At 37.6% G+C, this 24,906-nt stretch overlaps 2 protein-coding genes across 3 annotated transcripts in view; both read right to left on the bottom strand.

Moving 5' to 3' along the window:
* Positions 1-19,903, bottom strand: part of CCDC138 (coiled-coil domain containing 138) — a 33,624-nt gene extending 13,721 nt beyond the window's left edge. Inside the window, exons 1-13 of one of the 2 annotated variants that reach the window (XM_063392695.1) lie at positions 19,376-19,903; positions 17,189-17,249; positions 16,424-16,499; positions 15,607-15,713; positions 14,775-14,959; positions 13,690-13,848; positions 12,409-12,528; positions 10,927-11,004; positions 10,739-10,849; positions 8,409-8,573; positions 7,553-7,669; positions 6,275-6,470; positions 3,805-3,981 (exon numbers count right to left, since the gene is read on the bottom strand). In XM_063392695.1, the coding sequence (XP_063248765.1) occupies positions 3,805-3,981; positions 6,275-6,470; positions 7,553-7,669; positions 8,409-8,573; positions 10,739-10,849; positions 10,927-11,004; positions 12,409-12,528; positions 13,690-13,848; positions 14,775-14,959; positions 15,607-15,713; positions 16,424-16,499; positions 17,189-17,249; positions 19,376-19,450 (1,627 nt within the window). In that variant the 5' untranslated portion in view covers positions 19,451-19,903. Of the gene's footprint in view, positions 1-3,804; positions 3,982-6,274; positions 6,471-7,552; positions 7,670-8,408; positions 8,574-10,738; positions 10,850-10,926; positions 11,005-12,408; positions 12,529-13,689; positions 13,849-14,774; positions 14,960-15,606; positions 15,714-16,423; positions 16,557-17,188; positions 17,250-19,375 lie in introns of both variants that reach the window. The other variant, XM_063392694.1, reaches the window with a different exon arrangement.
* A 595-nt stretch (positions 19,904-20,498) lies between these two features.
* RGPD4 (RANBP2 like and GRIP domain containing 4) overlaps positions 20,499-24,906 on the bottom strand; it is a 34,481-nt gene continuing 30,073 nt past the window's right edge. The window contains exons 27-29 of the mRNA XM_063392693.1: positions 23,751-24,024; positions 23,302-23,636; positions 20,499-21,076 (exon numbers count right to left, since the gene is read on the bottom strand). Of these exons, the coding sequence (XP_063248763.1) occupies positions 20,771-21,076; positions 23,302-23,636; positions 23,751-24,024 (915 nt within the window). The 3' untranslated portion in view covers positions 20,499-20,770. The remainder of the gene's footprint in view (positions 21,077-23,301; positions 23,637-23,750; positions 24,025-24,906) is intronic.

The following is a 24,906-nucleotide window of genomic DNA, read 5'->3' as shown; positions in this document are numbered from 1 at the left end:
TTTTGGTTTCTTTTGGTTCCATGTGTGGACTTTGCTTTTGCTTTAATAAACTGCCTTTATTTTGACTCATAATTTATTTCTTCAATCTTACTTTCTTTCCCCTGTTCTGCTGAGGAGGGGAGTGTCAGAGTGGTTTGATGTGTACCTGGTGTCCACCCAGAGCCATCTCAGTATACTGGGACAAAATAGTGGGATTATTTTTTTCAGAATTATACAATGGCATGGAAACTCAAAGACATCTGGGAAATAACAGTGCAGTTAAACTTGATGCAAATAAATTTCAAGAAACACATACAAATTAGCTTCCTAGGGGTACCAAAAGTCTTAAACATTTCTTCACAGAATTCCACAAGTGGCCTAGCTGGAGAGGTACACTGTTGTTTTCTACACTTGTACAGAGGAGATGTAGAAAGAGAAAGAAAGTACCGAGGTATGTCACCTTTCAGTCCTCTATCACTTCCCATTGAAATGTTGGTGTCAGATCTCTCTAGTTGATGCTAAACTCCTGAAGAAAGCCTGTCTGCCAGTAAGATCCACAGCAGTGAGACTAGTAATTTTAATTTACCATTAAAGTCTTGTACATAGATAGAAAAAAAAATTATACTAAAGCCTCAGCTATTGGATTTGGCATCATGCTTTCAGTAAGTGAAGCAGTATCAATGTTGTGTGAACTTGCAATGGAAACCTAGATTCTGAACCCACTGTACCAGACATACTATGAAGCCAAAAGCAATGATACTGATCCAAAATCTAAGAACATGCAAACCAATCCCAAATCTGCTAAAGCAGTAATGCATACTCTCATTCTAGTTTCCAGCAAGAGAAATATCTGTCTTAGATCAGTAAGTACCTTCAGAGAGACCTCAACAAGTTGGAGCTGGGCAATCACCAACCATATGAGGTTTAACACAGTGAAGTGCCAGATTCTGCACTTAACACGGGGCAACCCTGGATGTACAGCCAGACTGGGGAATGAGAGGCTGGAGAGCAGCACTGAGGAGAGGGACCTGGGCGTTCTGTCAGGAGAAAACTGAACATGAACAGTGCCCTGGCAGCCAACCTGGCCCAGGAGGGCCAACCCTGTCCTGGGGCCATCAGGAACAGCATGGCCAGCTGGGCAAGGGAGGGGATTGTCCTGCTCTGCTCTGCACTAGGGCAGCCTCTCCTCAAGTGCTGGGGGCAGTTTTGGGTGCCACAAAATAAAAAAGACAATAAGGTATTAGAGAGTATCCAAAGCAAGGCCACAAGGATGGTGAAGGGTCTGAAGAGGGAAGCCTTATGAGGAGTGTCTGAGGTCACTTGGTCTGTTCAGCCTGGAGGAGACTGAGGGGAGGAGACCTCATTGCAGCCTTCAATATCCTCATACAGGGAAGAGGAGGGGCAGACACTGATCTCTTCACTCTTAGGTCCAGTGACAGAAATGGCATGAAGCTGAGTCACAGGAAGTTTAGGTTGGATATCCATGAAAAGAGTGGTTGACCACTGGAACTGGCTCCTCAGGGAAGTGGTCACAGCACAAAGCCTGTCTGAATTCAAGAAACATTTGCACAGTGCTCTCGAGCACAGGGTGTGACTCTTGGGGTGTTCTGCACAGGGCCAGGCACTGCACTTGATGATCCTGATGGGTCCCTTCCAACACAGCACATTCTGTGATTCTGTGACTCTTCATATGCAGCTGAAGTAGTTATCCTTAATATATGAGGGAAACCTAGGCTTCATTTCTGGAACATGAGAAAAATAATTTCTTCCAGGGGTGAGAACCTATCTAAGGACCTCAGATAAGCCTGAAATATTGGACAGAAATATTAGCATTCATTGCTTATTATCAAAAAAAGGTACATGCAGTTACAGGGAGTACTACTGCAACACAGTAATTATTTCATATCTGATTCACATTTTTCAGCCTGGACAACTGAGATCTGAATCTGTAAAAACACCTCATAAAAAAATAAACCTTAAAAAATAGAGTCATAGAAATTTATTATTGCTAGAAAAATCTCCACTGGACTTTTTTCCAATTTAATTTCTAATCACTTCGTCTCTAAAGGTATTATTTTTGAGCAAGAGTATTGTAACACTCCTATGGAGCCAGACAATTACTATAACGAATTGAGAGAATGCCTAGGATGGTATGTATTACATAAAAAATAGAAACCCAGACTTTGCCTCCAGTTGATTGGATGCTGTCTTTTTGGGTAATATGACTCCATATTTTATTACATGGCCACTACCTACGTCTTCATATTCATGGCTACACATGAATACAGCTTTAAAACTGAGCATGAATTCCTGTTTTACTCTAACACAGAGAGTTCTCTTCTGAATAGTTACTGCTGCCTTCCAGAGTTTGTCCTTTATTAACTTTTTCATCGGAAAATTACAAAGGAATAAAAACACAATTTCCCACCAGCATCATTATTTCTCATTGTTAAAGATTTCTTGCAAAGCACTATGTATTGGAAAAGAGCAAAACATGCCTAATTCATGTATTGGCAATTTATTTTACCAAAGAGTAAGGCTCTACGTAAGACTTTATATCCAGTTGCCAAGAAATAATTTTCAATCAAATGTCAATTTAATTAAACAGTACTCTTCCTTCCCTGATTTCACATAGATACAACTTCTCTGAGAATCAAGAAAGCAAAATTTGATTTGCACAGTTTATCTTCATTATTCTTCAAACTGCAGGCACCTAGTGTACCAGCATGACTACTTCTAGGTAACAGAAGATGTACTGTCACAGTCACTACCCAAAGAAATATCAAATACTGTCCATCTTGCTTAGACTGTTAGTTTTGTGAAACAATTAATTGTTTCCCAATCACAGTCATGGCTATTAGGAAGAGTGGTGTAAGACTACATTAATTACCTGGTCAGAAAAAGACTGCAAGGAAGAATAGAACTTTAGTTAAATATTTTTGAACTTAGGTTGCTACGAAATTGCTTTTTTCTCCATGTTATACCATCCCAAGTCAAACATGCTTTCTATTTAACTAGTACAATACATAATAACAAAATACTTCCGAAACAATACACATTTCTGTTCTTGAAGACAGTGAGTGATTTTATCTTAAAAAAAACCCTAACACTCAAGGTTTATTCAATATGGCATTGGAATGTGTCACTACCTTCATCACTACCTTCATGCTCATCCAGGTGGTTATCAATTGATCCTTACCTGTATCACCTGGAAAAATGCTGTGACAAAAAAAGATTACTAATGCTTTTCTGGGGCTAAAGCACAGTAAAATTCAGCAAAACATCATCATCTTGGCACAGTAAATTCAGCAAAACATAACCATCTCATCTAGAAACACCATTTCCAAACACTAGAAACTGAAAAATGATTGGGGGTTAGCTGTTCATTCAAACTCAAAGAAGAATTAAAATAGAACCTATTTTTTATCTCCACCTTCTGGCAGGTTTTCATGATTTGGCTTCCCTGGCACAGACTGACTTCAAAGAAAAATATCAGCAAGGTAATACAGTGGAATAAACTGAAAAGCCAAACAAAAAACAGCTACAAAAAATTCACAGCAAGAAATAAGAAAGTAAGCAGGATGAAATATAAAATACAGTGTCTGAGAGGGAGAAGAAAACACAAGATGACTCAGAAAAAGACAGACAATTCAGAAATACATTTTATGTCTTTGCCGCATGTACACCATACAAAGAATTGCTCATAGTACATTAGACTATTTATACAGTTTTTACACTGTATTTTTATACTGCTTTTACATTGGTTTTATGCTTTCCCCACCTGTTTTCATCACGATTTTTTTTTATATAATTACCCAAATTTACCAGAGTCCATGGTCATCTGAAGTAGCCCATCAAGAGCACTGGAAAGCAGACTTGTACTGGATACTTTTAGATGACTTAATATGACAGGCACACATTGGTATTCCAAAAATAAGGCCTTCCCTTCATCTGTCTTCAAGTCTACACGAAGGGACTCAAATGCCTGAGTCAGGTAATCCACTGAAAATAACAGAATATAGGCAACAAAACATTTATAATAATTGTTTCATTAAGCCATGTGAACAAATATCTGACAGTTACCACAGCAGATACACACTTAAAAGTTAAATAGCTGAAAGTATTAAATTTAGTTTTTATTTAAAGACAACCTCTGCCTATTTTTAGTCCTTAACAATTTCTTGTGAATGAAGAAAAAGACTATCTACAATACATATGTTTAAGAAAAATATGCTTACAAATGGAAAGTCCTGCAAATATTTTGTTAAAGAGGAAAGAAAATACAAACTCACATAGTATGAGACAATGTTGGTTTCAACATCTGGGAAACCTCTATTAAGGGAGTCAGTGGCGGATTTGTCTGAGTGAGAACAATTATTTTCATGAGAGCAACTAGTCCCATTCCTTCTATTAAAAGCTGTAGTTTAAGCATAAACATTTTATATTCTCATCCATTGTGAGAAATTATACAAAGAATGTAGACTAAGTGAACCAATCTATTTTCTTAACTTCTTGCTGTCAAATCTTCCTCAGTATCTTGGAATTGCATTGATCATCTGGAGCACAGAAAATGAAGCAGAAGGAAAGAATTTATCCTACTGCATAAGTTTAACTACGGTGCCATCTGCTGGATACTGACATTTTGAATGAATGAGGACATATGTTCAAACCAAATCTGCAATTTTATCACCAGATCATTAGTGCCATGTGGTCAGAATGATCAAAATTCATACACGGTGATATCTGACATATGTTTAACAACAGATCATATTTTCTGTGTTACAGAAGCCAGCAGTAAAAAGCAACCATGAGAAGCTAAACTGATTTATTCTAATCAAGAGTGTTCATCTGCTTAGGGTAAATCAGTCTCTGCAATGACTAGTTTTTTATTTCAATTCTTCTTGCATTGTTTTTATCAAATATTCCTAGAAAGTGAGTCTCAATTTGAGACTAATTATCATGCTTCACCAAAATACATTGTCTGAAATAGTTCCCTCCAATAGCTGGAACACTGTGTTAGTTCATGAATGATGTCAGGATGGTCTTCCACCATGTTTTATTCCCATGTTTACAATACTCACAATATAAATACTGCACAGGTCATTAGGAATAAAAACATACTAATGTGCTTAAACATCGAATCCAGAAGCATGACTTCTGAGAATAAAAACTCTCTTCATTATTTATGCATTTAAAATCTTTGGCATTCCTGTTTTGTGTCAATCAGGGTGCCACAGATTGTAGCAATTTTGTGACGTGGATTTCTGCTGTCTAAGAAATGCCCGAAAATTTAACATAATTTAACACTGAAAAACTAAGAATATCAGATGCCAAAGCAGGCATCTGATTATGACATTTGGGCATGGTATTTCAGAAATGCCTTGAAAATTAACATCTCTGTAATCTGTATCAATCTCTTTGTGTTATTGACAAAAGAAATGTGTTACCTGTAAAGATATTTTAAAATACAAACCATACCAAGAAAAAATGGTTGCAAAAATAGAAACATGGAATCATTTAGGCTGGAATCTAGTCCAACCTTCCTGTCGAAAGCAGGACCATCTCCGAGGTTAGGGTAGATTGCTCAGTTGTAACCCTAGTAAAAAATTACTTGCTTCCAGAATGATCTGTGCTTTAAAATGTCTTTGAAAAGGGAAAAATAAGTGATTAGTCCACAAAGAGTTGGAAAAGGGTTATGGAGCTGCTCATTCTTATGCTAGCCTTGTAAAATTTATTATTGCAGAAAATTCCAGTTATGCAGATACACAGTACCTGCTAAGTTGCTGCAGGTAAGCAGCAATCACTTTTTACACCTACTCTTAATGGTATAGAATTACTTTTCTGCCTGACTGCCATAAAAAAAGATCCGCAACATCTTGTTTCCTGTTTCTCATGAAGAAAGGTAGGACTTCATAGCTGAAGTTAGCAGTTAACAAATCAGCTGAGAGAAGAGTTATCTTATTGGAATTGTATTTTCCACATTTTTTCTCACACTGTCCAGACACAATCTTATTTGTGTAATCTCGCAGTGTCTACTTTGAAACCTTTATCTTCTCCTCCCTTTTCAGAAATGCTGACTTGTCTGACAAGTCATCACATAAAAAAAACCCCACATAAATTCTAACATAAAGTGAAAAATAGCAAGATTCATACTTGTACACTTTGCTTCACAATACCCAAGTAAAATCAGTTTTCACTAATAAAGCATAATGGACTCTACAGTATCATTAAAATGCCTTTTGTCTGGGCACAGGACTGAAATAGATAAATTAATGTAAAAAAAATCTTGACTTACCTTGTTTCACTGTTTTAAGCACAATCAAAGTTGACAGAAACCTCAGAGGCATACAGAAACTCTTAAAGAAAGCTGCTGACTTTGATTTACTTTCTGTAGACTGTTCAGAAGAACTGTGTGGGTTTCCCTTACTCACTATGCCTTTGAAAATATCTTTGCCAAGTCTCCTCATGGTTGATCTCATTGTTGCATGCTGCTTCAAACAGTGCATATAGTTAGCGCAAATATTAAAATTTGACAAACATATGTTCTCCATGCAGTTAAATATTAAATTGTAAATGCTTTGACCACGTGTAGGAATATAGTGAGTATAGGAGATAATGCTTTGTGTTCCAAAAGCAGTTGAACAATATTAACATGGTGCCTTATCAACACACACTTCAGCATGACTAATTAGTGAGGCTCCTGGATAACCTGATGTTATTTAAGTTGCCTCTGGTTCCAGAAAAAGCTGTTTCAGTCAACTCAATTTTGTAAGCTTGCCTGAAGTTATATCCTTTAAAAGCATTTACAGAATCAAGGTGTAAATATGCAGCTCAAGAACATTGTACAGTAACATCTATTAGATTTTCATCATAAACTCTACAGAAATATTTCCACAGAATCAAACTTCACAAAATGCTCATTTAAAATAGAGTTACTTAATAGAACTGAACACAACATCTTACTATTGTATTGAATTTAAACTCAGGATATTCACAAAGTTTCTAGCATTTGATTTAGCAAGTGAACATTGACAGCACTATGCTGGGTCTTTACAGTACAACTACTGTCTTTGTCTTTACTATATTGCTAAATATTTTCTTATGGCAGTCTAGTCAAAAAGAGCAAGGAATATCTTGTGGTTAAGACATCAAGCAGAGGACAGAAAAATCAAAATTTCTTCATGGCTTTGCCACTCACTTTCATCACTCTCAACAAATCTCATTCATAAAATACACAATAAAACAACTGCCTTCTCTAGTGCAAGTTTTGATAATACATATGCAAAAATATAGTTTCAGATGTGCTTAGACATCACAAGAGAGATCACATACACAGGAAAACTACATTTAGATATACAAAGCAAAATTTAAATTTAACTTGAAAAAGAATTTGTTTTTCATTTGCCACCTGTCTGTGGTGAACATTATGAATTTATGTTTTAGAAAGACAGCAGTTTCTTTTCTGTATGCGACCTGAAAACATCCATTTTTCATATGCATTTAATATGCAAGATCCATTAATATCTTCCAGGATTTTTTTACAAACATACTGCATGAGGACTTCTTGTTTTACCTGTGTATCAGTGTCTATCTGTCTTAGAGACCAGTAAATAAATTTAATCACAGGCACGTGCAGTTTAGGATTCACATATGGCATCCACTGGAGTTGCTCAGTAGCTATAGGCAAAAGCTGCAAAAATATACAAAACCAGAATTACATGCAGTATATGCACTATTCTATAAGCTAAGTGTAAGTGAAAACCAAACAAACCCCCTAACTTTCTCTTGGAGTTTATCAGATTACATATGCAAATATTCTCTGGGCTGATCCAGTACAGCTAACAGAATTATAAGCACACACAGGTTTTAAATTTTATATAGGTTTACATGTGAGAGTGGAGATACATGTGAACTCAATCTCAGTAAATCCAATCACAGTGGCTGCAAATCTTTTATATAAATACAACAAAGTGAATTTTCTGAACACCTCACCAATTTCTAACTCTTGGTATCACAAGAGAAAACAACAGAGGTGTTAAAATACAGCATAGCATCATCTTTTATTGGTGATAAATTGAAATTTTAGTATCTAAATAGGCATAAGAATATTTTAAATTTGACCTGTTGATCTCCTTAAAACAATTTATCACATATAAAACACAAGACAAGCTATCACCTCACAGAATTCTGTTCAAATAAGATGCTGAAATTCTTAGGTTGAGACAGGACACCACATTTTTTATTAGAAATTATCTGTATGCTTTACAAATGACAAATTATCTACTATGTCTCACTGCTGGAATGAATATTGACTTAGTAACAATTATTTTGTTTTAATTACGTGCTGGCCTGTTATACTCCCAGAATCATTTAACACACACCGAAATCTGAAAACATATTAACGCAAGCAAACAACCCAACCCCTTTACCTTCATACACTTTTCCTGAGTACAGGAGTTCTTTGAGCTCTGGGTAACCATAGGTTTATGACTGTCCTCTCTCTTTTCTTGTGCTTCTATTTTGCTAAGATACTGCTCAGAGATCCAATCCATCAGATAAGTTAAGAGCTCATAGACTTGTGAATTCCATGGTAGCTGTAATATATTCACAACATCAGATAGTTCAGCTTTCAATTTAATGCTTTTTCTATGCTAAAATAGTAACAGACTGAAATATATGAGAGTACATTAGCTATGAAATATTATGCATAATAGAAAAGATGAGAATTTTATGCCTGATAAAATCTGAGAGGTGAGATACTGTAGTGTGAGCCTGTGGAAAATGTATCCAAGGAGACAGTGATCTTGAACAGGCCAGGTGTGCTCTGCTGGGCCTTGTACCTAGGGTTTGAGAAGCCCGCACAGCATTAATGTAACTGTAACTCACAGTATCTCTGGGAAAAGTAAACTGTATGCAGATCCAAGGTTGGAAGGTGGCAGTCCTGTCCGGGGGACCACTGTCCATCAGGGAACCAGAGATGCACACCACAGTTACCCTGAGCAGGTGCAGTCTGTGCAGTGCTGCAGAGACCAACAACTGCACAGCTCATCCTGTGCTTGGCTGCAGGATAAACTTAGGCAATTCCCTCTTAGCACTGCTGATCCTGCCTGGCCTTGGCCTTGTCTAAAAGGGCAACAAGTTCTTCTCCCATCCTTCACGAACACAGTTTTTTTATCGCAAGAAAATTATATATATGTTGAGTGGCCAAAAAGGAGGGGCTTCTCTCACTGGACAGGCTCTGCTCAGCATGCCCTGGTAAAAGTCCACCAAGGCTCCATCTGATGCAGCACAAACACAACACTCCCAGCATCTAAAAGGGACACAAGATTTACTCACTCTCTATATTCCCCCTCTTACTCTGTCTTATTAAAATAGCCATTTAATTAAGCCATTTGTTGTCAGGCCTTTCTTACAAAGACCCAGAAGGAACCAGTGCAGCATTTCTTTCTCTCTCTCACACCTCGCTCCCCAGTGCAAAACAAATACCTATTTTTATGGTTTCTGGGTGTGAAAAACATACACCCATAATTTATTTTGTACTTAGTCAAATGGTAATAAAACAGCTTGGAAAATGATTCACATACAGAGTCACTACACTTTATAATTCTGGACAAATGAATTACAGGAAAAAACAAGTCTTTAATGTCCTTCACATGGGGAAATTCTTATTTCAATGCACTAGACCTACTTTGTTTCATTTCATGCAATCCACTGTTGATAAATTTAACTGGGTAACTAGCATTGTTAAAAAAAGAACAAAGACTTAATGAAACTCTCACCTTGGCTCTACTACACTGCAATGAAATAATCTACAAAAGAAATCCAGATACCTGAAGACAGGCTGCATGAACAATTCCCTGAAGACCTCACAAGTTTTCTTCTATCTACCTTCAGATAACTCTTTTCCTCTTCACTCAGAACTGTAACTATTGATACTATTTGTATTTCATGTACAACCAAAACATGCTAAAACCTATATAAAGAGAATTTGTTGGCTATATATAGACAGCACAGTTTTAAGACATTCATTGTAGATCAATTACATAGGGTGGTGTGAATATCTTTCTCATTTCACAGTTTACCTCAAGCTGGAAAAAAAAAGCATAACCAGCTGAGAGATGTTGGCAGAGTAATACCAGAAATGGAACTACATGGAGACAGAAAGAATTTCATTAAGAGATATAGGAAGAGGTTTTAAGGGAAAAAAGTGATTGTTTTGGAACTGTGAATGAATACTGGATTTAATCTCTGTCCTTCACTAAAGATTATTTCTCAAAAAATAATAGCAGCATACCACTTTTGGTTTAGAAGATTAAGGTTCTTTATTGGATACTTCTGAAAGACTATTTTTTTCCTGGTGTTATTCATAAGGATAGTGCTGTACTGTAGCAGTAACCAGAATGAATGTGAGATTTGTTCTGACACAGCAAAAGAAACCTGTGACAGTGGACACAGGTTATAATTCTAATTGGCAGATTATAGACAATGATATGAGGAGGAAAACTTGCCATATAAATACAAACATACACAATATGAAATCCAAGACTATTTTTAGCAACTAACTTAATTCTTTGTTAAATGTGGGTTTTCCCCCAACATAATCTGTTTCTCTTCTTAGTGTAACCCATAAAATAAAATTGGAAGCCACATTTTGCTATTGCTAGCAGATGCACAGAGAACTTTATGCAATTTCTAGGAGATGCACAGAGCCTTTCAAATATCTTTCCAATGCAAAGATTCAAGATTCTGTAATTCTTACCGTGGCAGTTTTTGATGTTGCTATCACTTTTTCCAGTTTCACAGGTTTGCTTTCTTTCATCACTTGACATAAATTGTTAGATTTACGTACCATTGAAAATTCATGCTTCCTCTACAATAAAAATATAACAATGAATTATAGTTCACTGGTTACCTATAAAAGCAGGTACATGTAAGAACAAACCTTACTTGTAGATTCTCTAAACGAGCTTTGACTTTTCGTGCTTGACCTTCCAACTTCTTGTTCAACTCAGTTACATCACTTAACTGAAAGAAGCAGAAAATATTCCAAACTGTAAATTCAAAACTCACTTCTTGACTTAATTATCACACCGAAGTAACTTGATATTGTTGTTGAGCAGCTACATTATATAAGTTCAAGTTTTTTCCTTATTAGCATGAAAAGTGATAGAAACAAAATCATCAGCCACCTCCCTCAACAAATTACAGAATCATGGATTGTCAAAGATTTGAGAGCACCTTCAGAAGATATCTGGTCAAATTCCCCAGCCCAAGTTGGGCCATGACGAGCTGGCTGCCATGTCCAGACAGCTTTTGAACAGTTCCAAGGTGTGAGACTCTTATACCCTGTGTGGGCAACCACTTCCAGGATAAACAGGACAGCAGCAGTATCTCACTGTTGACCTGCAACCCAATCTTTCAGAATGCAGGGGAAAAATAAGCACTACAATGACACTCTAGATATACAGGCACTTCACATTTGATAACTTTTCATGAAAAGGCAACATAAAAATGAGCACAAATTCAAGAAAGGTATCATAGTCATGTCAATGGGGAAGGTGGTTACTGACCACACTAAAAATCAGTTTGCTCCATGAGAAAAGATCAGGAAAACTGCAGTCTCCATTTAAATAAAAAACATGCTCGATCCATACAACAATAAACAGTATAATCATCACAGAAGCCCTCAGTTTGCAGAGAAATGCAAAGATTTTATAGTGAGAGGAAATAAGACAGATGGGTTGCATCAGAACCACCAACATCCTAGCAGTTAGGTCTGACCACCTTAAGGGAAAGAATAAGGCTCTGCTGTAGATTTTTATTGTATTCCGATTATCAGAACACAAACTAGTTCAATGAATAAACAATGCTTGAATAATTTAGACAATTTGTGTATCACCATTTTAGATCAGTCTTAGCAGTCAAGTGAGACAAATTCCTACTCTACACACTACTATGAAACACCATTCTAGTGGTGGTATATACTGCCTTCATTTTTTGAAAATTTTCAAAAATATTGGGAAATTTGCAAAAATAACTGAAAATACTGAGCAAACGTGAAGTTAAACATTTTACTTTTTATTTAATAGGATCAGCACAGTAATTTGGCAGAGCAAATCTGCATAAGGTGGATTTCACTATGTCATAAAATACTTTCTCTCCATCCATTCTCAATGGATTTTCCCCTCCTAAAAATTAGCTGTTGCTAGTGAGTCAGTGGAATAAATCCAACTTCTTTTTTATACTGTAAAAGGTCAGAAAGGCTAAATTTCAAGTACTAGAAACAGGTGAGAAAAGTACTTTCAGTCATTCATACAATTCTTGTCTTAGAGAAACAAAAGGTCAGCAATTTTGCAAACTAAAGCTGCTCAAATATTTAAATTGTTGACTGTAACTTGTGGAATTATTTATAACAGGAAATAATTTTACCTGTTTTCTTAAAGAGTCATTCACTTCCTTCAAGCTGTCAAATGATGACTTCAGCCTCCTATTTTCTTTAGTTATTTCTCTCAAGGCTTCTGTCAGCTGCTTAACTTCTGCCTCGTGTTGCTATAGAAATACCAAATTTAAAAACATGTTTTAAAAGAGACTATTCTAGAAACAATAAGTTCCAGTTAAGTGCTAAAAGAGTCGGACAAACTTTCAAATATCAAGTTCTTCATGTCCAAATTTGCATATTCAGTCAGCAGTGAAAAAAACAAGATCTGTACTGCCTATTAAGAAGGATCTATACAGAAACTGAGAGCAACATGCACAGCCTTAGCTCCTACTGCTGCCTATTCTACCGAGACCAACTATATACATGTGTATTTCTCAAAAAATTCAGATGAGTGATGTGTTTGTGAACTAAAATCAATGACAAAGCTTTCATTACAGCTCACTCTTCCAAATATTTACAAAAAGTTGTGACCATGTTTTGAGGTTTCAACTGATGTTTCTGGTTTTGCTCACTCTCAATCATGCAGAGTGAGAAATTAATCCTATGCCTTGTAGAGACTAGGGCTCTGGTTTACAACACAGGCATATGAATTATTAAATACAACCTGCATATCCACTGTCATTCATCTCTCACCCCTGAAATTTGTTTCATATTTCATCTTCTCTGGACATTAGATTTAAGTACCTCAGATTTGGTAAAATAGCAAGGTTTTATTTTACTGAAAATATCCTAGCTTTCATTTCTCCCCTTCCATGAATTCAATTTTTCTTCACTAGTCTTTCTTCCCACACCCCCAAAATTAGGTTGCTCTTCCTCTGACCTTTTTGAGTCTTTGTTTGCTAGTACTCTCTGCAATAGATGTTATGTCGTAAGATCTCGATGCATCTTAAAGCATTCCCAAGGAAATCCACTGCAACTACAGCTAATGCAAAGACACTCATTTAACTTACACACAATTACAGATAGACCACATTTTTTCTCTAATATTGGTCACATAACTTTCACTATTTTACAAAAAAATTACCTCTTTTTCTAACTTGTAACTGTAAAGTATACTACACATCAGACAAGTAAATGCACCATTCTGAAACAGAAGTCATACAAAAACTCTAGCCATATTGTTCAGTACTTTTTATTTAAATCCTTCCTTTGGGGATTTCAAGGACTTCAAAGAAACAAGCAGGATTTCCAGCAAACATGTGATGGCTTAAGATAACTACAAATGAAAACAGCAGATAGAGCAGTATCTACCATTAAAAATACTATTTCACCTCTTTCATAGCTGCAATTTTTGTGTGAACTTCTTCCTCAACACCTCTTATTTTAGCCAAAGCTGCTTCATGTGTAAAAAGCAATGCTTCTTGTTCTGTTAGACAACGTTCTCGTTTCTGCAGTTGCAGAGCATACTCCTGCTGTGCTGAAGTTTCTCTCTGCATCAATAAAAAAATATTAAACTATTTTAAAAACCCACATGAAGTTTTCCCAAATTATGGTGAATTTAAAATTTTGTCCCATGCTTAGCTCTTTGTGAAATTATAGTTACACAAGAGCAGACTTCCATGTGCATTGGAATGGTTCAGCCTCCCAAAATATAAAATTCAACTCTACACTGCTGCTCTAGAAAATTAAACTTTGGCTTTTGCTTCTAAAATATTGGGATAATGGTATTAAGTTTAGGACGGAACAGTGTCTGATGTGACTGTCTATGTTGAACACTAGATTAATGATACTGTTTTTCAACTAGTGAGATGCATCCATGAAAAAGTGGTGAAGAAAAAAGAGATATAAAATGATTTTTATCTCATATGTTGCAAAAGAGAATTTTGGCAGGGAATCCAGCAGAAGCTTAGGAACTATTACATAGTAAAACCATATTGAAGGTTCTTTTGTTAGTAGCCTAAACCTGCTGGAGATGAACTGGTGGAATGAATAGAGGGATTCTGGAGGAGGCCATGAAGGCAAATGCTTTGGAATGCCCAGAGTCAGAACAGTTTCAGATGTTCTGGTTGTGGGTGCTTCCCTGTACACCCGCTGTGTGTCACAAGACAGTCTTGGATGTAGAAACACTGTGTTCCAACTACCTCAAAAGCTCAATCTGCCCACCTACCCTCTACCTGGTCTACCCAAAATTCAAGTCAAAGCATCATTACCGAATCACTGAATTAATCTAGGGGAAGAGGCAGATGAAGATGCAGATTTTGTATATAAGTAACTGTGATTAGTATAAAGTAATAGTAAAAAAACAATAGTTTTAATATAAAAATTTTATATATAAATAGTTTCAGATTTCTTGCTTCAAAATGAGAACCTTCATAGCATTATTCAACAAAAATTTTAAGGTGATTCCAGTTCTTACCTGGAGCTTCTGATGTATGACAAATAATTCATCATAAATTTGACTGATGTGAGGTGGTATTAAACTTTGCCTATCGCATGCCTGAGCACTAGTTCCACGCAGAATTTTCTTTAACAAACCATGGTTGATAACTGGGTCCCTATTTTTTTGAGTATTTGCAGCCAAATGAGATGGTAAAGTGAGGCCTGCGGACATGAAAAAAAAAACAAACGCATTTTACATTAAAAAAATCAGTCCTAGCTAAATATTGATATGATTGTTGCACAAAATCAGCAAAAATGTGTTTTAGGAATTCAGAATTACAAGTATAGAGAGAGATGTATCAAAATGTTATAGTAATCTAAAGAATTACAGAGGTTTGATCAAAGTTCTCGTTCCATGATTTATTCAAACTGATCAAAACCCAACAGTTTTATAAGTAAAACCATGCCCTCCCCTGCAATATAGAAATCCCAGAGATATCTGTATGGAATTCATGCACAGACAGAATCATGTCACCAACATCTCCTACTACTTTTGTAAGGGCTTCAGGCAAGTGATTTGCTGCTGATAAAACCTTAGGGTGACACCTAAATAATCAGAACAAGACCTAAGAAACTACTGGACACCACATGAGAAAATAACATTAGTATTGCTTCAAGCATGTCTAAACCTCCTAAAAGAATTCTAAAGAAAATACTTATACTGATGTGAAAGGTTAAATCCCCACATTAAAATACATTTTAGGTGCCTGGTGTATTTCTCCATGGAATAGAAACATTTACTAGGAAGATTTTTAAGTTACATGTTAAACAGAGAGTTGTAAGAATGTATAAAATGAAATATTTATTACCTGTTCCCATGTATAGAGCTGTATTTTGAATTGCATCGGTTTCAGAGCAAATGCTATTTTCTTCTAGACCACTTGAATCACAAACGAAATCTTGCTCATCATCAAAACTAAAAGTACAAAAGAGCAGTAACTTTAAATTACTCAGTTTCTTTCTAACATGATACATAACAGAGCACTGAAAGAAGTCTGTATAAAAAGAGCAAACATTGCTTAATGTAAGGCTTTGATATTTTTACTGATAACAAATAGCAGAGTTAAATCATTTGGATGAAAGTCATTATTACTCACAAATCTCAACCACAGCAATTACATGCTGCTGACTTAAGAGTTGTTACAGTAACTAGGCTTTTCCTGCTGTAAGCACAGGTAAGCAACAGGTAAAACCAACACTCTTCTCTCACCACAAACCACCAAATTCCTGGAGAACAAAAAAATTGTATTTTTCCAGTTAGGTGAAAAATAGCCAAGAGATTTCTTGGTTTCTGGAATTGAACTACCTCTAAATAAACATAAATCTCTTTATCAGTCTGGGCTATTCACTTTCCTCCTAGTTAATTTTTCTGTCACCTAGTTCAGTTTATGTTCTTGTATCTCCTTAGCAATTTCAACATACACAGATTAGATTAGAAAGTGAAACAATATTCCTCATCAAAATCAGCACCCTCATTATGTCATAAATTAGCCACAAACAACTCTTAACAACAAAACAAGAAACTCAAAACAACTTTTGCACGGTCCAAATAACATTGTTTATTTGTTGTTTATCTGGATAATGAGAGAAAATAAGTATTAATGGAGAAATAAAAACACCTCCTACCAATCCCAGTCTTTCACACTTTTTTGGAAATCATGATCGGATCTGTTCTCTCTTCCAGTTTCAGTAAATTCTGTCTCTAAAGAACAATTTGAGAAAGAAATAATTACATTTTTCAGTGAGCTGTTGGTGTCGCCTGAAAAATAAAAAATTGCAACAATTTTATTTTGAATTTGAGAAGCTGATGTTAAAAAATCAACAAGGACTTATTAGAAGTACTTGCCACATAGTCATGTAGGTTTAAGAACCAAAACCACCACTGATGCAGCCTGATGAATTATGAACTTAATTATAACAGTTTAAGCCACAGTAAGAATTATTTAGCTTTCACATCAGATTTGTCCTTCTGAAATTTTAGAGCTTGTCTGCCTATAGAAACTTTTCTGTAACTGAAGTCTGACAAATACACTAATTTAGCCTGCTGTCCCCATGCACCAGTTTCTGAAAGAGACCAAATGCATCCTAAATATTAAACATTTACATATCTTTACATTAAATCTAAATACATGCATTATGAAGTGGACTGCTACCAACTAATTCAAGCAGGACTTCAAGACAAACAGGCTGTGAACCATTGTTCCAAAACATCCTTTGCGTTCTTTGCTTGTTACCATTCTCAGGCTGACTCCCAGGTATCACAACCCCCTGATCAAGCTTACCTCTCTATTTAAAATGAGGCAGTACAGAACTAAATAGATTTAGGAACAATACAGCTTTAGTATATATTTTCCCTGTAAAAGATATCAAAGTGCCATTGCTTTGTATTACCTTTGTAAACTAGGGAGCTTCTGTTATTACATTTGGTATGCAATGCTCCTGAGAGGTAATCCTATAAGAAAGCACAAAACCACTGCACTGTAGTGAGAATTTTCATGGAAAAAATATGCCACAACTTGCAGGTTTAACAGTGAAACTGTAACAACTTGTGATAGAATCCTTACTACAAACTACTGGCTTTGAAAAGGGAAGGGTTTTTTTTTAAACACATAAATGTAAATGGTCCTCATATTAACATAAAGAAATAAATATATTCTCTATGGTCTAATAACAAAATACTTGTAGTGTTATATGTTAGAATATTTGAGAAACTATAAAGTACTATGAGGACAGTAACATAAAATAAAGGCATGAAAGCAGAATTAGGTAATCATGGAAACAGTGCCATCTACCTTCATATCTAGGCTTTTTATGCCAAAGTATCCTGCTCTACTTTTTCTGACTACTTTATAACTACATACTAAAAAAGTGAATGACAGAGATTTTAGGGCAGACGCAAAATCAATTAAATGCAGAATACAAAATATCAAGGCAGCTCTCGTGATCTTGTTTCACTTGCTTGTTTCACTGCGTTTCTCTGCTATGCTTTAGATCAAGTGATAACTACTGTAATTTCCTGCCCTTGAATGACCACTTTTTAATGAAAAAAACAAAGCACACAAACACATGTAACGTTTTCTTCCTTGCAAACATTAAAGTCTCAGTAACAGTCTTTTAAAAATAAGTTTTAAAAAATACTTTTCTTTAAAGTACAGTTCTACAATTCGATGCAGAATATTCCCCAAGAAAAATCCCCCATAGAATCTAGAACACCATCAAATCCTATTCAAGTTGCAAATCCATCTGCAGGAACCAAGGGCACATACAGCCTGATTTTAGCTGCTAAAAAACTCAAAATCTTCATATCACATGTGGGATGGTTGCTGATCCTAAAATGGCAAGCTACTTTTCCTAAGGAAAAAAAGAAAAAAGCTGGGGTTTGTATTCATTTGATGACTCCCAGGACTAACTCAGTATCCCAAACAAATTATTTACCTAACGCAAACCCACTTGCAATCTCCTCAAAGCTTTGGTTGTTCAGGGGTATTTTTCCACCATATGACTTTCCCTTCAGCATGACTTTGAACACTTAAGGCCTTATCCCTAGGACACACTGGACACATCTGACCCAGGGAATTCAGATGCATGAAAACAATTGCAAAAAATTGTTTCACTGAAAGACAAACAGAATTCCGGCAAAATAAAGGTGCCTGGTCAGCAAGTACTCCTTCTACTAAATATCAAAGGCTTTTGAAACACCAGCATGGGGGGTCTTTGCTGCTGAATTTTTAGGCAGATCAGTTTTGACTTGTCAGCACAAGTAATAGAAAAAGAGGAACCACAATACAGTTCCTTCATTCATCTGAGTGCAAAGAACCTGACCCTCTCTGGTGTAAAATATCATCGCCGTACCTCGGCAAGGGAATGATACCCATCATAATTAACTGCCTGGTCCCTGCAGCAGTCTCCAATGAACCATGGGCTTCATTCCTGATTGACCAGATTTGGAACAATTTCCTGCGCTCTGACAACGGAGCTAATCACTAAGCTTTAAAAAAACAAAGCAAAACAAAAAACAACACGCCACCACAAACACATTTAACGCGTTCTAAGTAAGGCTGTGGCAAAAAAAAAAAAAAAAAAAAAAAAAAAAAAAAAAAGAAGAGAGAGAGAAAAGAAAAATTAGTTACCCTATTATATAGATTTCATACAAGCTCAATATACTCCTAAGAGGATTTACATATGTTCTCACTCAACGGGCAGGCATCAGGTTTTAGGCAAAAACTGCATGCTAAACTGTGTCTTGGTACCGCACAGAATCTGGAATCGCAATTTCCAGGGAAACTGCCTGCTCGGACAAGGATGACTCTCCAGCACTTCCACTCCGAGGCAATCGGAGCGCGGGGTCGGGGACAGGAACAGCAAGAGCCCGTAACCTCCTCAAGTCTGTTTAAACCCCGCTCTTGTCTCGCACTGCCCGGGAACGCAGCGGCACGGCGCTCACAATGAACCCCGAGGGAGCGGACCGCCCCCCTCCCTGCACCTCCTCCGAACGCTTCAGGGACGCGGCCAGGAGGAAACAGCTTTTCCGTGCCTCCCCCTCCTGCCCGCAGGCCGCCCGCCCCGGCCCCGTCTCACCCCCGCCGGCCCGGGCGGGCAGCGCGGCTGCAGCCCCCGGGCGGAGCGGCCGCGGCCGGGCCCCGCGTCCGCCATGGCGGCGCCGCCGCGCTCGAACCAACCGCCACGGGCCGCGCAGGCGCACTGGGGCCGCGGGCAGCGCCAGCCCGGGCGGGCAGGACTGGGGGAGCCGCTGCCCTGGGCCTGGCGGGGAGGGCACACACCACCACCATCATCATCATCAGAAACAGCAACCACCGCTCCTCGCCACCCCCGGCACAGCGCGGCCCGACAGCGCCGCGTCCAACCCACGACCGAACACCACCCTGGCAACTGGACTACTCAGGGCTGCCTCCTGAAACACCTGCAACGACGGCGATTCCAACACAGACCTGGGCCGCCCATGCCCCATCAGCCTTTCTGAGAAAAAAAAACAACTCCTAGTGTCCTACCTAAACTCCCCTTCCCCAGGGTAAGTCTATGTGCCTGGTTGCCTGGGAGAAGAGGCCGAACCAGCCCTAGCTCCAGGCTCCTTTGAGTGGTTGTAGGGAGCAGAGTAAGGTCCCTGAGGACCCCTGAAGACATTACTGCCATCCTTTAAAAATATATAAATAACCCCCCAAAATAAAGCTAGGCTAAATGCATGTTGCCAGCACAGAGATGCCGAGTACCAGTTTAAATAAACCCTGCATTTACCCATACATACTAATTCCTGAGAGGCAAAGTTGTAAAAGATACAAGCATGCTGAAAACACACAAGCAGCAAGGTCAGAGAAGTTTGCCACAGCTAATAAACACTGAGCAGAGGGTTATACTTACAAGTATGTCAGGTAAAATCCCAATGCTAAATAGACGTTTTTCATTAAGCCAAGTTTTTTAGAAATAGTTTAAGTACAAAAAACAAAGTTGGCATGTTGCTATAGCAAAACATGGATCAATCATTTAAAAACCATGCAGACAGAACAAACCAACATCCACCTGGCTCAGCCTGCCTTCTGCACACTGGAATACCCATTAACTTTCAAAGGCCTTCAATGTACTGTCCAGCAATTTACATCTACAATCTGTACCTTCAAAAGAGCTTCCTGAGAGCAAGAACCAAGTTATGCAAGTTATTTTAACAAACCAAAGTGAAGACAAGACATTTATTTTAACAAGACTAGGATTTAATTTTTAAAATTTGACACTTAATACAAATATGTCAGGATAACACAAATACACCTGAAATATGCCAGTGCCTGAAGTTTATTTACCATGCAAAAAATCAATTAGAACACATAAAAAAATTCAACTATAGCCTGTAATTTTACATTTATACATCAGAAGTGTCCATTTTAAGAAGTTGAAATAATTAGTCAATAACATCTAAGTACTGATTTATACTGCTAAAACATTTGTATACTCAAAGAAATAATTCTATATTTGCCCACAGTCTGTAATGACAATTCTTCCATTTACTAGCCCTTTAGGAGAACCAAAGGATTCGATCTTTTTCACAACATCCATTCCATCTTTCACAAACCCAAATACCACGTGCTTGAAGTCCAAGTGTTCTGCTTTTTTAAGTGTTATGAAGAACTGAGAATTATTTGTATCTCTGCCCTTATTTGCCATTGACAACAATCCAGGACCAGTGTGTTTCACTATGAAATTCTCATCTTCAAATGCTGTTCCATAAATTGACCGTCCACCTGTTCCATCATGGTTAGTTATATCTCCTCCCTAAAATAAAAAAACAGACACAGCATTAACTGACAAGTCCCAAAAGATAACCCAAAAATTGTATTTCCTTTCAACAGTAAAGACTTTGTTTTGGAGGAACTAATTTTTCATTTTCACAAGTATCAATATCTGCTTAGATGTAGGGCTTCACAGCTTCAGCAGGTTTGTTCATGGTAAGGAAAGCAGCAGTAGAAGGTTTATTTGTTGTTTATTCTGAACACAGCATTTCATCTTACTGCTCCCCATGGTGACATTCCTCTAGGCCTGCCTTTCCTACTGTCTGCATCCCTTGGCCCTGGAAGCTGCCTGGACCTGCATTATCTCATTGAAGGCCTTGGTCCTTAGGCCCTGCAGGCACAGAATTAACCACCTGAAAAAGGTTAACACAGCAGTGAGTAGTAAATCCATACAGCTTTGCCACATAACTGGTTGAGCAGCATGGTGTGTCTTTTATCTTTCTGGAAGGCAGCAAACTTCTGGTTCCTGATAATTTGAGTATACACATAAAGATGACAGTGTATATTGTATCTGTACAGCCTTAGTTCTCATTGAAGAGCTTCCCATTGTACCTCAAGAAAAGGTAAGGCAGGCAAACTTAAAATATACTCATGTAATATGATAAAATCTCATTTTGTCAAGGCACACATGGTGCAGTTAACTGTTTTAAAAGAAAGTCTGCTCCTTTATAGAATGTGGAATAGCCTGAAATAACCTTAAATCCTAAATGAGTTTATCAGAAAGGCACAAAAGTTTAACAAAAGAGCCACAAAGTGCATACTTCAGAGACATGTAGATAGCTAATCTAAAGGAGAATATTTTATTCTGGTGACAAGCCATTCGTATACTATCACCGAATTGTTTATGTTGGAAAGGACCTTTAAGATCATCTAGTTCCAACTCCCCTGCCATGGGCAGGGACACCTAGAACTAGGACCAAGGTAATCAGAGCTCCATCCAGGCTGGCCTAGAACACTGACAGGGATTGGGCATCTGCAACTTCTCTGGGCAACTTGTTCCAGTGTCTCACCACCCTCACTGCAAACAACTTTCTCCTAGTATCTGGTCTAAACTGACTCTTTTACCTAGAAGCCATTCCCCCATATCCTGTGACTACATGCTCTTGTAAAATGATTCCCTTTATCTTTCTTGTAGGCTCCCTTCATGATCTGGAATGACACCATTACGTCACCCCTAAGCTTTCTCTTTTCTAGGATGAACAAATTCGGTTCTCTTAGCCTTTCCTCAAGGACCAGTGCTCCATCCTTCTTAAAGGTCTTGGCACTCCTCTGGACTCACTCCAACAGGCTGATGTCCTTCCTATTACTTTTGTGTACTATTTTCCTATATTACTGTACACACCTTGTCTTGTAGAAAGTCATCTACATGCCTCATCTTTGGGAAGGTAGTGAAATGCAGATCGTTAGCATAGCATGTACTGACGTTGGTTCACTTTGCCTGTTCCAAGTTACTAAAACTCAATGAACTTTGGATGAGAATTTTAAGAAGGGTCTATCTGAGCTACGATCAATCTCCTAAGCCTTCAGCACTTACGAAGAACTTGCCAGTTGTACTAAATGCAAACAGAGGTTTAAAACCAGCACTGTCTACCTGGGGTTACAATGTACTGCAGGCTGATGCTCTCAGCACAAAACCTGATGTTTTAGTAAACAGGCCACTGCATGGTAATTGGATCTAGAAGACTTGTTTTAGATTGAAACCTAACATCTATGATACTTGGAATACCATTTTTAAAGTGCATGTTATCTGAAACACAAAGTATACTTTGAAGTCCAAGGGAAGGCTGGACAGTAAGTGTCCTTAACAAATGAGCATAAAGAAGTTCTTCTCTGGAGAGAGAGAAGGATGAATGGCAGTTTTGGGAACACCTACTTTCCTTGGTGTTCTGTTCAGCAACAGGCCCTTTGTCTATTGTAAGAGGACTCCACCTCCTTTCATTTTTCTTCCACCCTGACATGACAGTAACTAAGAAACATTTAAGCATGAGGCCACTGGCAGACACAGGTGAAAAGCATCTTAGGGTAGCATATGCTGCTTGCACCACTTCTCATTTCCTTGTAGGGAAAGGACAGATGAGACTATCCTGCACAGCGGATGCATGCTGCCAACAAGAATGTGCTATTCTGTACAAGCCATTTTTTTGAAGTGCCTTTGTTAGTCAAGACGCATTTCATTTTCTCTGTGCAGAGTCTTCCTTTTATGCTTACCTGACACACAAAGTCTGTGACTATTCTGTGAAAGCGGGAATTCTTGAATCCAAATCCTTTCTCTCCTGTGCACAGGGCTCTGAAATTTTCAGCAGTTCGAGGTACAATATTTGCAAACAGCTCCATGGTTATGTGTCCTAAAGGTTCATCATCAGCAGAAACTTCAAAATACACAACAGGGTTGGTGTCCTTTGACAGTCCTGCTGCCAGAGACAAGTGTCCCTTCTGTAGTTCTGACAAGCTTAGCTGGCATTCTTCAAACATCTTCTTAAAAGAATTGGCCATTTCTTGGCTTTTAAATCTGACTGCAAATTGCTCTACTTTTACTTCACCATCTGAAAATAAATCCAAGAAGGTCTGTTTAGTTTCATCTTGTAACAATCCCCAGGGAAAAACAACAAAAAAACCCAAAAACATAGAAACTACAGACCACCTGAAAAAAAACTCACCAGCATAATCCGTGGCTGTCCAAATGAAAGCATTGTTTGATGTATCAGAGGGCACTAAGTTCATTTCTTTGGTGATAACATGGTTTGCACAGACTTTGAGAACTTGGTCTCTTCTCATTAGGACTCTATAGTATTTCTTCTGTGTATGGAAGAGTATTTTGATCTCTCCAACACCACGCTCCTTCCACTGAGTAACATCCCTGTCCCATCTGTAAAGTTTTGCCCTCTCCTTAAAGAGAATTTCTTCATCTTCTTCTCCAGATTTCACCTCAACCTAAAAAAAACAGCACAGTTTTTTGAGTACCTGTGATTTCCTTGAAAGACATTAAGTAGTTATTACAGTGGAAAATTCTTCAGTGTGTTCTTTTCTCCAACACCTCATTCATCATACCAAAATGGGTAAAGCATTTTCAGAATTTAAGAGCCCAACAAATTCCACTATTTGAGACCAAGTACAGCACTGCAATCCTCCTTCACCATGCTACATGTAGTTCTAGTGGGTGTCTGTTGGTTTTGCTTTGGGAGTGGTTTGGTTGGCTGGGTTTTGGTGGGATTTTCTTTATGTGTGTGGGTTTTTTTTTTCTTTTAACAAAACCCCAAGACTTGATAAAGTGTTCTGGCAAGTTTCGGGTTTGCTGAATGATGTGCACACTCATAAGTGAAAACAAAGTACTGTTATGATTCCAGGAGTTACCTTTAGCAGATTGTTAAATAATTTGATATTTGCATTTGAACAGAATAAACACCAAGTATACAAAACATCGGCCTGACAGCCGTATCTCCACCTCAATTTATGTATGCATTTACTGGCCTCTAATCTACTTTAGTTAGCACTTCTCCAAAGATATGGAACACTTCAGAGAACTGGAGAAATACGTGACAAAATACTGCTTGTGAAACTGAAAAAGGGGAGCAGAGAAGAAAAGCATAAAAGTCATAATGTGACACACAGATGAGCACAGGCACACCAAATTTTCAAGAAGGAAGTTGAAGGCATGTTACAAAATAGATCAGACGAGCTGTTCAAATTGAAGGACACCACATACTGCTCCTTTGTACTCTATTTGCCTTGCTCAATAATTTTACTAATCTACAGTTAAATTTTATTATTTATAGAAAGGTCAGGCAATATAACATCAAAAGAGTCAGTAAATCA

This window comes from Prinia subflava, chromosome 3 (assembly GCF_021018805.1).
Source record: "Prinia subflava isolate CZ2003 ecotype Zambia chromosome 3, Cam_Psub_1.2, whole genome shotgun sequence".
Taxonomy (NCBI): Eukaryota; Metazoa; Chordata; class Aves; order Passeriformes; family Cisticolidae; genus Prinia; species Prinia subflava.
The sequence above is the reverse complement of the archived record's forward strand: the minus strand, read 5'-3'. Positions and strand labels throughout refer to the sequence as shown.